The sequence below is a fragment of the Oxyura jamaicensis genome, chromosome 2 (assembly GCF_011077185.1).
Source record: "Oxyura jamaicensis isolate SHBP4307 breed ruddy duck chromosome 2, BPBGC_Ojam_1.0, whole genome shotgun sequence".
NCBI classification, from domain to species: Eukaryota; Metazoa; Chordata; class Aves; order Anseriformes; family Anatidae; genus Oxyura; species Oxyura jamaicensis.
Window position 1 is genome coordinate 142,309,434 of NC_048894.1, and position 19,348 is coordinate 142,328,781.

The 19,348-nt window shown below is 34.6% G+C and overlaps 1 protein-coding gene across 1 annotated transcript in view; it reads right to left on the reverse strand.

Moving 5' to 3' along the window:
- Nucleotides 1-19,348, reverse strand: part of CSMD3 (CUB and Sushi multiple domains 3) — a 629,782-nt gene that overhangs the window by 373,771 nt on the left and 236,663 nt on the right. Inside the window, exon 7 of the mRNA XM_035317227.1 lies at nt 11,621-11,917. Coding sequence (XP_035173118.1) covers nt 11,621-11,917 — 297 coding nt within the window. The remainder of the gene's footprint in view (nt 1-11,620; nt 11,918-19,348) is intronic.

Genomic DNA, 19,348 nt, shown 5'->3' on the forward strand with positions numbered 1-19,348 from the left:
TCGTGGTGTTTCTGCTGTATAACGAAACACTAGTACTTATCTCCTTGACATCAAAAATAAAATAAAATAAATAAAATAAAGAATACTATCGTATCTGCCAAAAGACGTCAGTAACCTTTAAAAATAAAGAAATGCTAATTTTTTTGAAATAGCTGAATTTGGGGTAATTTTTATTTTTTTTTCCCAATAACTGAGTATTTAAGAGAAAACAGTGTCATCCACAACATCTTATTGAAAGCACACTAGATTCAAAATATTTTCCCAAATCTGAATTCTATCAGTGTCCAAGCAATACAGGATTATACTACTTTCTGCATATATTCTGAAAAGGTTTAATTAGCAGTAGAAATAACATATTTTTGTCAACATATTTGCGTGTTACTTCACAGTTCAAAAATTATATTAAAAATCAGTATTACATTTGGTAAAAAAAAAAAAAAAGAGAGAGAAAACAAAGAAAACACTGAATCACAACAACAAAGAATCACAAAAAAAAAAAAATCCTTCTAAAAGTAGCATACATCCTCAAGATCTACAGACACTCCATGCTGAAGTGTCTCCACTAGTTCTTTTCAAATCTATCTTAGCTATATCCCTAGCTTTACTACCAAAAAATAATTTTTATTCAGGAAATATATAGATTTTATTATCTGTGTTAAATTATTTCTCACATTGAAACCACAAACCTTTTATAATAGAAAAAAAAAAAAAAAATTGCATTACTTAACTAAACATACCAGGCTAAGGTATTTTTTAAACTAAAGATAATTGGATACAAAAAATTGAAATACAATTTGCTGCTCTACTGTTGGTTCTGCAGCTGGTTCTTTCTCCACTTGAAAATCCTTATTTTCCAAGTGTGATGTGGAAGGTAGTTGTTTCTCACCTCACCCCCACTCACCACCAGATGAACTATATGTGTAAAAGCCTATGTTTTGAACTGTCTTTGTGACATAAAAATTTAGAAGAGAGTAAAACAAAACCAGAGACTTAAACTTGTTTCTTTCACTCAAGTGCTGTTTTCTCCAACACACTTTGCCAGTGAATAATGAACCCTATATAAAAGTGGACCTAATTAAAAAATAATTTAAATTTACTGCACAGCTTAATATTAGGTACATTATAATCAAGTGACTTCATAGACTACATATATCTACCAGCTATATGGAAGAGGAAGTTTTATGTTGGTTACCAGGAAATAATGCTATGGAATACAGAGATAAAAGGAATTAGGTCTAAGAGAAGTTAACCCCGTAAGATGTACAGTATTCTATCAAAGAATTATTCTGCACCTGTCAAATTATTATAGGAAATTAGTGAATAGTGATAGAACTCCTTACACAAAGCAAAAATACTAAAGTAGCAAACTACTATTAATATTATTAAGTAACAGTAATCATTACCATGTCCAAGAGCAGAAAAAAAAAAAAAAAAAAAAAAAAAGAGGCAGGAAAAAACAACTAGTAAATAAGACATTTCATAGGATAGCTGAGAAGTCATGATACACTTTTTACACTTCCAGTAGAAGAAACTATACTTTCTTCTAAGTAAATGAAGGTTTTTATTTCAAGATGTAAAATGCAAATTTCTTTGTGCATCATCATAATGTAACCTATACACATTCCCAGTGGTTCTGGGAAGTATGTTATTTGCAGGAGTAGAATGTATCTGTTATCAGAAAATCCTATTATTATTATTTTAAATAATTGAAGCCTTAAGTAATGCTATAGTCAGTGGAAGTCATGGACACAACTGTACCTTCAAACAGCAAAGCCATACTGAAATACCAACAATCACAGAATCAGGAAATCACAGAATCACACAGTAGTCAAGGTTGGTATGGAACTCTGGGAGATTGTCTAGTCCAACCTCCCAATTCAAGCAGGGACACCTAGAGCACACTACCCAAGATTGTGTCCAGGTGACTTTTGAATATCTCCAGGGAAGGAGACTCCACAGCCTCTCTTGGCAAACTGTTCCAGTGTTCATTCAACTTCACAGTAAATAATTTCTTCCTCATGTTCAAGCAGATCTTCCTGTGTCTCATTTTGTGACTGTCGTCTTATTGCTGGGCACAACAGAGAGGAGTGTGGCCCCATCCTCCTGACACCCTCCCTTCAGATACTTATACTCATTGATAAGATTCCCCCTGAGCCTTCTCTTTTCCAGGCTGAACAGTTCCAACTCCCTCAGTTTTTCCTCATATGGGAGATGCTCCAGGCCCTTTATCATTTTAGTAGACTTTTGCTGGATTGTTGTATACTGGGGAACCCAGAACAGGACACAACACACCAGGGCTGAGTAGAGAGGGAAGATTACCTGATGGCAATGCTTTTCCTAAAGCACCCCAGAATAGCATTGGCCTTCCTGTCTACAAGGGCACATTGCTGGCTTATGGCCAACTTGTTGTCCACCAGGATCCCCAGGTCTTTCTCTGTATGCTCTCACATAATGTTGGGAAATTTCTAAGATGCTATTTGTACATAAATAGGAACCTTGGATTATAGCTGTAAGCTTCTTTAGGCCTTTGAGCATCAATGTAAAATAACTCATGGATCAGACAACATGCATGGTATTTTTGTAACACCAAAGTAAAATGGGAGTGGGCTTGAATGTATGATCTCAGGTGCTAGGATGGGTTTTAGTTCTAGTATTAAGGAGATGCGTGTCCTTTATTTTCCGAAATCATCGTACCAACATGACAAAGACAGAAGACCTTTTCTTTGTTTCTTTTCAACCTCAGTCCTCAAATGGCATATCCACAGTTTATGTACACAAGAAATAGTTTACAATATTTAAGATGGAACTGTAAAATAGGCATGAGGTTCAACAAGACCAAGTGGAAGGTGCTGTCAAGGCAACCCAAACATCAATAAAGACTGAGGGATAAATGAAGCAGCGCTATGGAGAAGAACTTAGGAGCAGTGCTGGATGAAAAACTCATAATGAGCTATGTGTGCTTGAAGCACATAAAGCCAACCATACCGTAGGCTGCATCAAAAGAAGCATGGCCAGCATGTCAAGGTGATTCCCTGCCTGTGCTCTGCTCTAATGAGGCCCTACCTGGAGTACTGCATTCAGCTGAGGCCCCTAGCACAAGAGATACATGAGCCTTTTGGAGTGGGTCCAGAGACCATCAAAATGATCAGAGTGCTGGAATACCTCTCATAGGGTAGGGACGCTGAGGGAGCTGGGGTTGTTCAGCCTGGAGAAGAAAAACTCCGGGGAGACCTTATAGTGGCCTTCCAGCACTTAAATGGGGCCTACAAGAAAGACAGGAAGAGACTCCTTATCAGGGAGTTTTGTGACAGGGCAAGGGGTAATGGCTTTAAACTAAAAGAGGGCAGGTTTAGATTAGATATAAGGAAGAAATCATTCACTATGAGAGTGGTGAGGCACTGGAACTAGTTGCCCAGAGAAGCTGAGGGTGACCCATCCCTGGAAGTGTACAGGATCAGGTTGGCTGGGGCTTTGAGCAACCTGATTTAGTGGAAGGTGTCCCTGCCTACATTAGGGGGGTTGGAATTAGATGATCTTTAAGGTTCCTTAGGAACGTTAGGAAGCATCAGGGGTATCCATGCAAAGTATTGCATTTAAAACATGGACAACTCACAAATTCCTGTATTTGTTTTAGCTATGCAATAGCATTTGTGTAGAGAAATTGCCTAGCTTGTCTTGTCCACGCTTTCTTACTTTTCTACCAACTACAAAGTACATTTAAAATGTTGAAGACTAAAATTCACCAAAACCAAAAGTTATGCACATAACTGGCACTCAGGCTGTATTACTACAAGAGACTACACAGAGTATAAATCATTGGAAACTGAGGGAAAAAAAAAAAAAAAAAAAAAAAAAAAAAAACAATAGACTGCTCATTTGGCTGTACCTGTATATGAAGAAAGGGGATGGCAACTCAGGAGAACTATAGAGCTGTTCTCAAGCCATTAATGGAGGAAACCAGATGGGCCAAACCCCAGCTGGAACTAAGTTTGCCTAGTGTATTATAAGGCAATAAAAAAAAAAAAAAGAAATACATCAACTGCAAAAGAAATATTGAGGAGAATCTCCATTGTTTATTGGATATGAGGTGTGATGAAAGATGGGGTACTTAATGTCTTTTTTGACTCAGTCTTTATAGTAAGACTAATTATTCTCAGAGTGCACAGCCACCTGAGATGAAAGGTGATGACAGGGAACAAGATGAAGACTACTACATAATCTTTAACAGTAAGCATATTCTCTGCATTTACACTATTCAAGAAATAACAAGTAATTAACTGCTTTCCAAAGAGAGAGAAAAATGGTTGTTTTTAATACAGTTTAGAACCGATTGGTGCAGAACCAGTAATTCACTGATTGCTCCAGAACTGAAAATATTCGATCACGACAGATTTTACTTGCTGCATCTACTATTTCTAATGATGAAAGCAGGAGTCCAGTATACTCTGGATTTCCCACATTTAGTGCTTATATGCAGATATACTAAATAAATCATACATGATACACTGAATTAGACATATGCTTGGAATTATGTGTTCCAAAAAAGTTGGTCTACATGCACAAACTTGAACTTACACATGCACAGGTCATTGGGGGGATCCCTGGATTCAGGGAGGGTGTTTTTTCATATACTGCATGTTTACTAGGCATGTAACATATCTAGTTATCCAACATTTCCAAACTCTGACTACACAAGTCCTAAATACAAAGATTGCATTAGGATTACAACTTCACCACTTCAAGGGACTGCAAAAATGAGAAAAAAAGGTGAAAGCTGTGTGTGTGTGTAGATATAGCAGGCTATTTAGATTTCCGGTGATTGCACTTCAGGCTCCAGAAATCTTTATTTAAAAAAAATCTGAACCAAAGGATTGCATAATAAACCCTGCACCAACACACTGATGCTGTAGCACAATTTTCTAGAGTCTTTTTGCAGCTTGAAGGTTGGCATTGGAGGACATAAATACAGAATCAAGTAAGTAGATAATGATTTTTTTTTAATATGAAGAACTATTCATGATTCAAGATGAGCAATCAGAATGTAAAGTGAACCATTCACTTTTCATACTATTTTCTTTTATTTGAGTTTGTTTCAAGATCCTGCAATAATAACACAATACCTTTGTGCACAATAAATAAAATTACTAAAATAATGTAAATTACTTTTTGACTCCTTGCAGAAAGATGATTAAACGAAGTTACTGTTCATTGCAATATATTAAATGGATAAAATGAGCTTTTCAGTCTCTTCCAGGTATATAAATTTTGCTGGCTGAAGATCTGTTTTAGCATTACCCCTTCCCACAGTCAAAATGTTTTATCCAGAATAGAAGAAAATATAAATGAAACTGAATGTGATTTTTTTCCCATAAAATGATGCTTCAACAAACATAATTATACACTTTAATGAAGCCTGCCATAGACATATGATTGTAACCTAACATGTGCATTTCATGTTTATATTAAAATCTGTCTTTTGATTTTACTTTAATATGATACATTTTCATTTTAATAGTGCAAGTTCTCACATCATTCTTAATCTACAGATCAAAACCTATGAATATTTTCAGAGAATAGTACTGTATATGATATAAGCCTTGTACAATTTAATATGTGCTTGAAAAAAATCTCATTGGGATCTTATCGCAGAAAAAATATACTGAAAGGAAAAACTACACTGAAAGGAAAAAAATGTCTTCTCTTGGCTTAAAAGTATAATTGTTGAAGAGCTGCTGGAACAATATAGTTATTGAACATTTTTGCAAAATAGGAACGCTCTCACTGTACTTCCACTAAAAATTACGAAAACATTTTACTTCTTTAGGTAACTTCCAACTAATAAAAAGAACATCTTTGTACAATAATGTAATGTAATTATGATCTCAACTATATAAACTGTGATAGAACAAGTACTGATAAAAAGAAAATGTGTGTGATATATGTTAGATAATATAGGTTATTCTATATATTAGTACTGAGCTAAGAATGATGAGGAGTTATAACTAGTTTACACAGATGGTCTTTAAAATGCTTCAGGTCATAGGTTTTTATACATTACGCATATCTGAAACTTTTGTAATTTGATCCTAAATCCAAAATCAGTTATAGTGAATAAAACGAACAACAAAACCAGGGCACCATGCCTTTTGTATATTTTGCATGTCTCCTCACAAATGTGTATCTGGCTACCATAATTTTGCTTCACAGCCTTTCTTGACAGCCACTGAACTGCACAGGCTATAAGTGAAGGTTGTTAATGGCTGCTTTGAATAAGTGTGTATTAAAAAATGCTCTTCAGTTTTAGTCTTTTGTAGTTATTTCAGAGGGATAATAAATAGGGGCAGCTATAAAAATGCATGCATGATTCAGAAGATTGTTTTTCTCCTTTTTCTTCCTTCTAATCACACTGGACTTGACTATTGGATGAAAACTTATCTCCTTTCCAAAGACTTCTTTGAAGTTGGAAGATGTAAAGCAGCTTAAATCACCATTATCAATTTTTAATCTAAGAAAAATCTTTAAATTTACAAACCACGGATTACAGATTTCATCCAGCAAACAGAAGATGTCTATTTATCTCAATGCACTCATTAAAGAGGTATTTCCAAATGTTTTAAGGAAAGTTAAATATAGTTCAGTGATTAAATGCTTGAGCTCTCAAGTTATATCTGCATTATGCTAATGAGAATTTCTTGGGACTTTATGGACTACTGTCACTTTTAAGACACAAAGAGTACACAAATCTTATGTATGAGTATTCTTATACAAATACAAAAATCTTACTGCAAAATATATTGATTTTCTTCGCACTCACATTATTATAGTTGTGGGTTTCACTCATCTCACACATCCCAAAGAAAAAACATGCAAACATATGCACTGGTTCCTTACTTCACTCTATTAAAAATCTTTAACAGCTCTTCACAAAATCTCTGCTTCCCTGCTCCTTCCTTTCTTTTTTTTCTTCTAAAGAAGAAAATCTCATAAAATGTAGGATGTAGGAATATATTTTCTATCAAATCTTTAAAAAGCTTACATCAAATAATCACAGAGCAGTGCTCTATCATTTTACTGAATATTTAAAAAAAAAAAAAATCAAGACAAATAACTCCCTCTTTGGAAAACAAACTCATTGAAGAGAGTTTCATTAACACCCAATTTAATTCCTCTTTCATTTTCTCTTACATTTTGTGTGTTCTCACTTTTATGATTCTCTTTTACTTTAGAACAAGTTTTAAACTAATCTTGTCTCCTACCTTCAGACACTCTCCTCCAACACAGCACAAAAAGAAATCCAGGCTTAATGGGGAACATCCAGGAGCAAAGGTGTTTTTTCTGTTTTGTTTTGTTTTTTGTTTTCCCCTCACTGAATCATTTCTTCCTGGTTATTACTATGATACTACTAAGTCAGATATCAAAAAGCTTAAGGCAAGGTGTGATAGTTAAGTTTTTTTATTTTAAAAAAAAAAAAAAAAAATTAAATTTAAAAAAAAATCATTTTTTAAAAAAAAAAAAAAAAAAAAAAAAAAAAAAGCTGAAAAAGTAGGGAAATAAGAGAGAAAGGAGACATCAGTAAAATAAATAAAATATACTTTGAAAACAAAAAGCTAGCTAAATAATCAAAACAAAAAATGTTAATCCCAAAACTGAGAATATTCATGCTCAGTTTTCATTCAAAATATAGGTAAAATTTCAGTTATTCTCAGAGGTATTTAATGATGAATGTGTACTCCTGTATTTAAAATGAGCGTGTATCTTTAGACAGTCCAAACATGCTATGAAAGCACTCACTAAGAAAAGTTCTAAAATATTGCTTATTACGTTTGCATACACTGGAAAAAAAATCTACAGTGCTAAAAAAGAGAAGATCAACCTAATATGAATTCTAAAACAATTCAGTAGCACCAACTACATTACTAAACTCTTAATTCTTAGTTTAATGAGACATAGATTATACAAAAGAACAATATGTCAGATTATCCTCTATTGATGTAGTTATTACCAAACTCACAGTACTTAAATACTTCAACAGAAACTAAACAAGGTAAAAATCACATTTCCTTCCTGACTTCACACCTGAATGAAACAGATCATACTAGAAACTGTGATGTAATAACCATATGAGCTTCCTCCCACCCCATTTTGAAATAGAGGAAGCAATACACTTTCCTGAGCTTGAATTCTTGGTTCCATGAGAACTTAAAATCCAAAAGATGTTATTTTTGTCTTCTAGCCATAGGATCTAAATATATTCTTCATTGCAACCTGTGTCTTGAAAGCAAGATTTTCACCCTTCATCTAGTCCCTCCTCCTTCCAGAGGGGTTCATCACTCCAATAAGAAGAATTCTTCACACACTTCTCCCTAATCTATTTATATCTTATATACTTAATTTGTCTTTACGTTCCCTACATATTGGCATTCACTTCCTGAAACACTTATCCCTTCATCCCATCTTACATTTTCTTTTGTAAGGTGGGATGCTCAGAACAATATAATACCAGTATAGTACTTTTATTTATCTGATTCAGTCTGAATTCTTTTTGATGAAGGAACTGTAATCATGTACAATATTCCTCATGAGATCTCACTGTCACCTTATCATTTATATTTGCACTGCCCTATCACTTATGGAAATATTTCAGAGAAAGCTACTGGGTTTCCTTTTTCATCTTTTAAGTAGTCATAATAAAAAATTTATCTTCTTCTGTCATTTCCAGCTTACAATCACAGAAGTAATTCTTCAACCATCCCCTGACACAAACTACAATTATTTTTGAAGTCCAGATAGTAACTGTGGTAGACTAATTTTCATCTAGTACATTAACTTTAGACAGATAGAGACCTCTAGATCTCTCTTTCCTAAAAACAACAACACAAAAAAAAAATCAGTTTAATAACAAAAATAAAGTTGTTTACCGTTCCTGTAAGAACTTATTCACAGAACAATACTACAGAATCCAACATTAGGATTCATTCTATAGTTAATATTTTGCATTGATGACAATGTATCATAAATCATAGCACTATTTTGATCTAACTAGCAACATTCTCAAAACAGTCTATGGTAAAAACTACACATACAGTAAATTTTTAATAACTAATATATGTGCATGTTTAAAATGGTCAGTTTTAGTAAATTGTATTTAGTATATTAAATTTTTATCTTTTTAAGCATAAATTACCTTGCATAGGTTTGGAAGCAAAATTTTTGAGTTATGCTCAAGAACACAGGACAAAAATAGATTTCCAGAACAAAACCTAATTATTAGTATCTGTTAAGTAGAAAAAGAATTTAAAAAGGAATTTACATAAAATTCTTAAGCAGGTCTAAAAAATAGTTCCATAGGAAATTTAAATATGCAGGGCAAGACAATTGGTTGGATATTTTTGTAATGTTTTTATTGTCAAAGAGAAGCTAAAATGTTTCAGTAGAAACTCACATGAAACTCTGTAGAAACAGCTGTGAAATATCTCCCCATCATGGAAATTACTTCCTGTGAATAAACTGTAGTCACACATTCACAACCACTCCTTCAAAACATGTCTGTGTAATGAGAAATTTTGTATAGTAGACCATAACAGGTTACTGAGTTAGTCAATCTGATACATTTTCATGGCTACCGTAAGCGTACTATCAAAAACTGATGATTACCAAGCGAAACCATTTTTATTCTCAGTATATGAATACCCATTCTACTATCAGACGGATACTGTGATACTGTGGGTATAATACAATAATATTATGTTTAGATGTCTAGCAAATACTAACAAAATCAAGACTATAAACACACCATGAGCAAATAAACTGCAGACACAGCTAGGTATGGACTTTGTTCTCTAGGAGAGCGTATACAGTATTCATCTCATCTGTACATGTGCTGTGGTTTAATATATGGAAAAAAAAAAAAAAAAAAAGCTTAGAAAAATCTTGTTTTCCGTCCCCCCTGCGACTACCCGCAGTGTAAAGTTTTGTACTATAATATGGCAGTGTAATTCAGAAGAGCCTTAGATATGTGTTAGACTAAAAGACAGGTCAGAGGAGAAAAGGACAGTGAAACAACAGTGGAGAGGACATTGTAGTGCAATGACTACAAACAGGTGATAGAAGAAACTGTATGTATATAACAGTTACTGCCAAACATAACTGCCAAATTACTATACTCTCATATTCATAGAAGAGATTATTACAGACCTTCAGATACTCCTTCATAACTGAAAATAAGCCTGTTTTCTACTATTTAAACCAAAGATATTCTAAACAGAATGCCTAGCCATACAACCTGTAGAAACCAAACTCTTAATTTATAAGAACTGATAACCACAAAAAAAAAAAAGATTTGTATTGATAGAAATTAAAACAATTAAAAGACAAAGCTATTTAATGATTTGTTTCACATGCAAACCAAATCAGTTTGTTTTTCAACTGATTTGGTTTGCATGTGAAACTTTTTTTAAAACAGTTGTTTTTTATAACATAATTAATTTACATAATGTTTTAAAATTCTGTAGAACTGCAGCTCTGTCAATAGGTCTTAGTAAATGAAGCTACAGTCATTTATGCAAGGTGACTATCTGATCCAGTAGGGTAACAGATTCCAGTTTAAAGTTGTCTTTACAAAATATCGACCATGTAAAGAAACATCTACAAATTGCTTGTGCTATAAAAGCTCTTGCTTTTCAATATTTTTGTGTTTGTAAGTTCTTCAGGCACAATAGCTTTACATGAAACAATGGACTAGCACAAAATAATAATATGTAATAAATATTATTCAGTAACATTAACCTGCAACATTAACATTTGTATATGAAAAAAAAATAAAAAATAATAATAAAAAAAAATATGACAATCCAATTTGTTTCTGAATGTCTCTGCTGGTTAAATTAAGACATTCAAGCACTGCTGTTACTCAGACTTAATTTTCATATTGTCGTTTACCTTTTAGCAGAATAAATCTTGCTTTGTTTAGGCTCCAAGTGTTCATTATTAGTACTTTTGCATATGGATTACATCATCTGAATATAGGAATATATCAAAACTTTACCTTTAATAATAACTTAACACTCTCCATTGAATTCCTTAGTGTTCTGAACTTTTCATTCACTGTGCTTCATTCGCTGATTTCATGTTTGATAGAATAAAAATGTACACACGTTTAAAAAAGCCAAACCTTTGCTGAAGATTTTATCAGAAGGGAGATGAATACATCTGCACCACTGGTTAGTTTATAACAAAACAGCTATTTATAAAGTACAGTTCTGTTGTTTAATTGCTTATTTCTAAACATATATTTAGCATAGAATAATATTTTTATGTCAACTTTTATCTTACACTAGCCTTGACAACAAAACATAATGATATGTTATAAAGTGAAAATTCCTTGCTCTTCCCCCCCCCCTTTTTTTTCCCCTGTAATTCAGATTAATTTAAGCTACAATGATAATATTAATTACATTTTTTCATCTGTTTGTCCCATTAGAACTCACTTTTTAGTAGATTTAATTCCTTTCCCATTAGGTTTAACCACACTTCTGGAATGTATATCTGACCTTTCATTTTTGATTTATGCAAAATATTTTTTCCATAACTACATGGGCACAAGTAAAATAATATCCAATACCTCTATGAGTAACAACTGCAAGTTCTTTAGTTCTTTCTATCTGCTCAGCTTTTCTTGGTCGTCGTCTTGTGCTTTGTATGTTTGCTTGATGAAGGGAGAGTTCCTCCTTGGAAGAGGCCGATTCCAGAATTGATTTTCTTATATTCTTAGCTTGCACTTGTTGCTCTTCCGAAGGTTGTCTATGGGTGCATACAGTAACATCTGCAGATGTGCTAGCAACAGTAATAGCACCAGTAGTGACCGCAATAGGCTCCTCTAACTCACCAGTGGAGGCAGTTTTGATCAAAGTGGAAGAACCTGTGGGACACACAGTAGCACTGGATGCTAACTTTTTCTTTTGAATTGTGTTTTCCTGTTAAACCTAAGAGATTAAATTTCCCTCTGTTTAACATAGTAAAGACAACTGACATGAAAACAAGAAGGTCAATATGGTTTATTTAAGTTTTGGAAGTAATCAGAACATATTTAATGGTAGTGAACATTTTTGTAATTATAGTGATATTATACAGTTAGTTTTAAATGTGCTGCAAATGTTTGTAGTATTAACTTTTGTACCAGTCAGAATGAGAGCACATAATTTCTACACCTAGAAATTCAGCCAAAAAAATACCATGGCTGGAGCAGAAAATAAAGCTGTAAAATAAAGGGGACCCCATGAGTAGAAAAGTGATAACCGCCTTCTTGAGAAGTGATACAATAGCATTATGTAGTAACCTAGGTAGTAGGTGAAGCTTTGGTAGTTCAACTGCTAATAAGGCTGTCAAATATGTTCACGTACCCAATTCTTCCATCAGATCTTGACAAGGTTCTAAAAGCTCATTAAAGCATTTAGAGTTGATACAAGGCCAAGGGCAGATGGAAAGAAAAAGGTACACATTTAAACAAAACAACATCTAAGCATAGTTATCTATATTTGATATTGGACAAAGGCTGCACCTGTGATTTTCTTTTTACTCTCAGATTTCTGTTAAAAATAATTTTTTTTTTAAAAAAAAAAAAAAACACCAGATTATTTAACTAAGAAAAAAAAAAGGTTGATTAATTAAAAATTTGTCTATGCACTGCTTAGGAAAACATTTGTTTAACACTTCTAAATTGTGTAGTAACTAAAAATATGTAAACCATAGGGGATTATTTTTTTTAATATTTTATTAACTTTTTCATCTTTCCCTATCCCCCCGAGTTGTTTGCAAATGTTTGGAGGTCAACTCTCCCACCTTTGAATATTTAGAACATCTAACAAAGTAGCAACTCCATCTTGACTGGAACAGACAATAACTGGGCAATGCAAAATAAACTTCATAATTAAAAAAATAATAATATTAACAAAGTCGATGTAGCATGAACTGTACTATGCTCTATTAGTATATTTAATACATAATACTGAATAAGGGACTCTTCAAAACTCATTCAAACATTCCACTCTTCTATATTTACTCCTGAGCTTTCCTCTCACACACATTTAAGACTTTGAAGTGTTGTGCACGATGACAGAATTAAATCAAAACAGTATTTGCACTTTTAGAAGAATCACTAGAAAATGCAAATAGAATTTACAATGGAACTGGGCAGTATATAGCACCTTTCATGCATGTGCTATATCAAACCTGTTTACAAAATTATCAAATACACTGTATAAACAAATGAAACAGATCTTAAATGTTAAAAATACTCAGTCTTGACAATAAAGTCTGTGTTGGTTTTGGTTTTGTTTATGCATAAATTTTAGGTGGGAAATGTTTTATTTTGTTTTTCAAATATAACAGAGTATCTAAGTATTATAAGGTAACACACAGGGCTTCTGTATGCATGGAATAAATTGTTTTTACTATCTTACACATAATATCTTAATATCTGTTTCTCAGTACAGCAGTTCTAAATCATACGGCGTGACTTCTCCCTGCACAATTAAACAACCTTAAAAGCACCAGATAAAACTCCAGGTTTACATGTGGGAAACAGAATCATGAGTCTTCTAGTAGAGGGTAAAAAACAAACAGTAATAACAAAACATACTAATAAACAACGACAAAACAACTAAACAAACAAAAAAACCTCCTTACTGTCCTATGATGGCAGCAGCGTAACTAAAATGGACCTAGGCGTGTTTTTTTTTTATTATTTATTTTGGAATAAAAGAAAAAATTCACAACAATGAATAATATTACAACACTAGACTAGTTAAGATCCAGGTTACAATGAATTTTTATAGATTGCTATCAAGATTAAAACATAGAAAATACAAGTGCATGACCAAGAGATATTCTGGAACATGATAATGCTGCTTAAAACAAAGAAAGAAAACTTTCTGCATGTCACATTACCACTACTTTTAAAGTAAAATATATGTGGATGTATCTTTATCATGCAAGAAAATGCACAAAAATAAGCAGTAGTCAGCTCTCAATATCAAGCTCAAAATAAAATTATATTCAGAATCTCAGTCAAATAGAATGTTATGCCCTAGTGTTTTAAAGACGCACCACACTTGAGTGGAAAATAATAACAAGTTAAGAGAAAGTCCATTTAAAAATAAATACAAAAAAAAAAAAAAAAAGGCAATGAAAATACTGTTTACTTAAAGCTTCAAACTGCATACATTGAAAAGTACTATACCACTGTGCTACAGAGGCAACTTTCAAGCAAAGACACCTAACTTGTTATGCTTGTTAGGCAAATGGAAGGAGATCAAGCTGATAAAGCACAGGACAGGAAACTAGTCTGAATGAACCACTACTCAAAAGTCTTGTAACTGCTAAAACTTTGGATAATGGAAACATATGGAAGACCCATAAGCCTTTCTATTTATACAGGGGTGGAGGTTGCTCTTGATTCCAGCATCATTTCTAGTAAATAAGAGAGGCAAATGCCTTTGACATTTCCCTGAGACAAAGCTCCAGAAATAGATTATGAATCTGTGCTAGATGCACACAATTTGCATATGCAATATGCTATAACTATACACAGGGTTCCTCTTGTAAACATGTGATAGCAAAGGAAATTTACCACAGATAAACTCCTGGTGGAAATTCTGATTTAAATTAATCTCATGGTCTCACTTTATGCAAATAATCACTGAGGGAATAAAATAATCTAGGGAGAGTATGATTATGTTTGCCCACTCTGCAAAAGCATTCACCAGCAAAAAATGTAAGGCAGAAAATAATAGCTAATACAATGAAAATGCTTCTATTGAAAATATGTCTTCTTCCCTTTTAAAATACTACAACTTGGGAAAGCTCACCTTAAAATGTGTGAATGCTAGAGGAATTTATCATCCCTTTTTTAATTAGTACATATATTTAAAATTTACTCATTTTAAGTTGTAAAGGATCTGTCAGTAGTGAATTAGAGTTTAACCATGTTTAGAAACTGTAGGCCTGAAATAAGTAGCGACATTTACCACATGGAAAGTTCATGTGTTGGAAAGAAGGATCAGACAAATGCAATTCTTGAGGTAGATCTTAATTCAAATTTGAAAGATGACCTGAGTTTTATGCTCATTATAGAAGCTTGAGTCCTAGGCTTATTCCAATCATAGAATCATAGAGTGGTTTGAGTTGAAAGGGACCTTAAAGATCAACTAATTCCAACCCCCTGCCATGGGCATGAATGCCACCCACTAGATTCAGGTTGCCCAGGGCCTCATCCAACCTGGTCCTGAACACCTCCAGGGATGAGGCATCCACAGCTTCTCTGGTAAATACGTTCCTGTGCCTCACCTCCCTCTGAGTGAAGGATTTCCTACTAACATCTATACTAAACCTACCCTCCTTTAGTTTAAAGGTATTCTTCCTTATCTTATCAATGTCTAAGTAAAAAGTTACTCTCCATCTTTTTATAAGCCTCTTTTAAGTAATGAAAGGCTGCAAGGATGTTTCTCCAGAACTTTCTCTTCTCCAGACTTAACAACCCCAGCTCTCTCAGCCTCTTTTCATAGAAGAAGTGCTCCAGCCCTCTGATCAACTTTGTGGTCCTCCCGTGACTCACTGTAACAAGCCAATATCCTTCTCGTGCAGGGGGCCCCAGACCTGAATACAGCACTCAAAGCAGGGTCTCACAAGCACAGAGCAGAGCAGAAGGGGACAATCCCTCCCTTGACAGGCTGGCCACCCCTCTGGTGATGCAGCCCAGGATGCAGTTGGCCTTCTAGGCTGCAAGCCTTCTAGGCTTCTGGCCCTTGTTGAGCTTTCTGTCCACCAGAACCCCCAGGTCCTTCTCTGCATGGCTGATCTCAATTTCTTCTCCCAGTCTGTGCTCATGTCTGAGACTGCCCCAACCTGGGTGCAGCACTTTGAATGTGGACTTGTTGAACCTCATTAGGTTCGCATGGGTCCACTTTTCAAGCTTGTACAGGTTCCTTTGTATAGCATCTCTTATTTCTGCTGTATCAACTGCACCACTCACAATACTGTGTTCAATCCCAGATTAAGCTGTAGATTTCACCTGTAGCTGCTATCTCCTATTGAACCAGAACTGTTTTTCTCTCTTAGAAGGGTTAGCATAAGCAAGAACTACCAGTGATTAGTCAATATACATTAGCAGAAGATGTAAGACTCATTTTTTTAATAAAATTAACACAATTACCTGCCAATATTTAATTATCATTCTTTCTTACAAGATATGATTAAGAAAAACGTTTTAGCAGGATTCAAAAAGATAGGATTTTAAAGAAAATGAATTAATTCTCTAAATTAAATTGACAGTGTGAAATTACAGCATTACCATGCTTTCAGATACCAACCATCAACTGGACTTAAACTATTCTCATTGCAATGCCAGTTTAAAATAAAGCTTCGATACAGATTATATCACCATAACTTCTTTTAATACAAGCCAACTGTTACTATTCCATAGACTAAAGGCATGGGTTCAGCCAGTACAATATAACTAACTTGAAAGCCCACCACCAAACATTTAAAATGCAACCAAGTAAGTATGATTCATCAATAAGTATTCAAAAAATGTGTTAAAGATTTTCTAAATTTGCTCTTTCTTCAGAGAAAACTGATAAACAAATACTAACATTAAACTAGTCTTTTAATACTACTTATTTGTCCACTAGTTAATAACACCATGCTGAGTAGGAGTCAAAAAAAAAATCCAAAAAGGTTAATATTCTATAAAGTGAATTTGTTTTGTATCATGCAAATTTTTTTTTTTTGTATCATAACAAATGTTATCCATAATAAAGAATAACTCAGGGCAAAATGTACCACAAGAAGCCTTTTGGCCATGCTTCTGCATAAAGCAGCATCAGACCTGAGGTCAGACCAAGTCATTCAGGATCTTATATGGTCAAATCCAGAGAAAACCTCACAGGATAGAGACTGCCCAAATTCCCCGGAGTCAACTTGTTCAAAAGTAGGATTCACAGCATGTTTATCTTTATATATGGCCTGAAGATCTTGTTTCCAACTCTTCCATTTTCTCTCATTCTCAAACCCTACTCCACTATGAAAAGCTTGGCTTTGACTTTTCAATAACCCCCCTGCAGACACCAGGAAGCTGTTAGCTTTCCTGGCTTCTCCAGGGTGAACAAATCCAGCTCCATCAGCCTCTCTTCACAGGGCAAGTGCTCCAGCCTCCAGTTGCCTCAGTGGCACTCCACTGAACTTGCTATAGCAAAGAACTTGTCTTTCCTATGTTGGGGTCCAAAACTGGATGCACTATTCCAGCTGTGATCACATGAGTATTAAGTAAAGGACAATAATTCTTTCCTTTGATCACATTTTCCTGTTAATATTGTCCAGGATATTGCTGTCAGGGCACATTGCAGGCTTACACTCTGATTGCTGTCTGCCAGGACCCACAGGGCCATTTCAGAAAAGCTGCTTGTTACCTGCCATTCCTATGCCAGGGTTTCTGCCTTTATGGATGCAACACTTTGTATTTGTCTTTGTTAAGTTTCATAAAGTTTCTGTTGGCCTGCTCCTCTAGCTTGTCTACATCTCTCTGGATGGCAACTCTATCAGTGACTATATTGACTGTTGACTGTCATTTTGACATAATGTGTGAATCTGATGAGATTGCACTTTGTCACTGATTTTAGATCATTGGTAAACACATTCAACAGAACTTGTACCAGGACAGACCCTTGCAGTACTCCACCTGTTACTTGCAGTACTCCACTTGGATTGTAGGTAGAGTATGGCCTGTTAACAACTATCCTCTAGATTTAGAAGTTATTAACTTCAGCAGTGGAAGAATAAATGAAAACTGTCATATTATTCATAAAGTAGTTCAAAAAAAATACAAAAAAAAATACAGTATATGCTTGAAGAAGACCAAATAAATGGGCAAATTTAGACTATCAGACTGTAAAAACATCAGTTGATGTAACAATAGATTTTTAACTCCATATAAATTCTGTTCCCTTTGGCCAATATGTATAACATTATATAGTATAAGTGCATTACAATCCAACTAACTTTAGATCTGAAGTTTTACATATCAGTAATAAATTACACTTCTATGTAATGACATTTCTATGTAATGGAATTATATTTTTATATAATGTAGTCGTATCTTATACCGAGTTATATAATAAATGATTATCAGGACTCTGAGGGCCTGATGAAAATAAACAGCTCTGCCCAACATCCCCTAGGTCTCCCCCATCCGGGCCCAAGTCCTAGGACTTCTTTTCAGCCCCTGGGGCTGTCAGCCCCTGCCCTGGTGACACAACAGTAGCACCAGTCTCCAGCTCTCCGCAGCACTACCTTGCACAGCCATGAGCCCCACCCAGCCAGACCCAGACCCCCGCCTCAGTCTGTTTCTAACCCCGTCCGCAGGGAGATGCCAGATGCTCAGAGCTGGGCCTGTCCCTAATGTCCTGGCTGCCCTTCTCCTGGCCAGAGTGGTGGGATGGGTCCTGCCCTGCTGGTCTGCATGCAGATCCCCTGTGGTCCACAGCTCACCAGTCCTCAGGGAGCCAGCAGCTGCACCTTGGCAGTAACTGTCTCTTAATTACTGTGAAAAATATATTGCCTACATACAACTAAAAGCATTACATTTAAGAAGAGGTAATTATCTCTTATTTCTCACTAAGAATAAATAAACGAAGTTCATCTCTAAACAGAGTAAATGTTACTTATAAAGTAATATAAAGATGAACTACTTATAAATGAAACTGTACCATCTGGTCTTTTCTGACCTAAATGATTCCATGATTCTATGATTTTTGTTGTTGTTTCATATACACTGAATAAACAAGGAATACTTTTAGTAATGCTTTTTAAGAAAGGTCATGTGTGACAAAAACAATTCTCCAGGAAGGAAAGTTCTTTCAGTATACATACTGATCCAAAATCCATTTAAATCCACTTAAAGAGAGAAAGCTATTCCTACAGAACATTATGTGCTCTCAGCATCAGGTGGGCAATAAGTAAATTTTTGAGCAATGAAACGGGCATCCAGTACAAAATACAAACTTTGCCTCAGGAAGTTCTTCCCTGGGAGATGTCCCCAATGATCTGTTAGCCAACAATTTCAAGATATCTAAAGCTAAATGCTTACATGTTACAGTTAATTTCAAATGTATTCTTTCTACTGCAGAGTACCCTGTCTAAAAGTACACCAATTTGATTTTCAGAAATTTCGGATGGTTTTGAATACTTCTTATATTTCTCAGCTGATAGTACTTAAGGAGTTCTGAGGAAAGTGGTTGCTTGGAATATCTGATAGCAGCAGATTTCTGAAGAACGGTTTGGGGTTGGAAGTTACCTC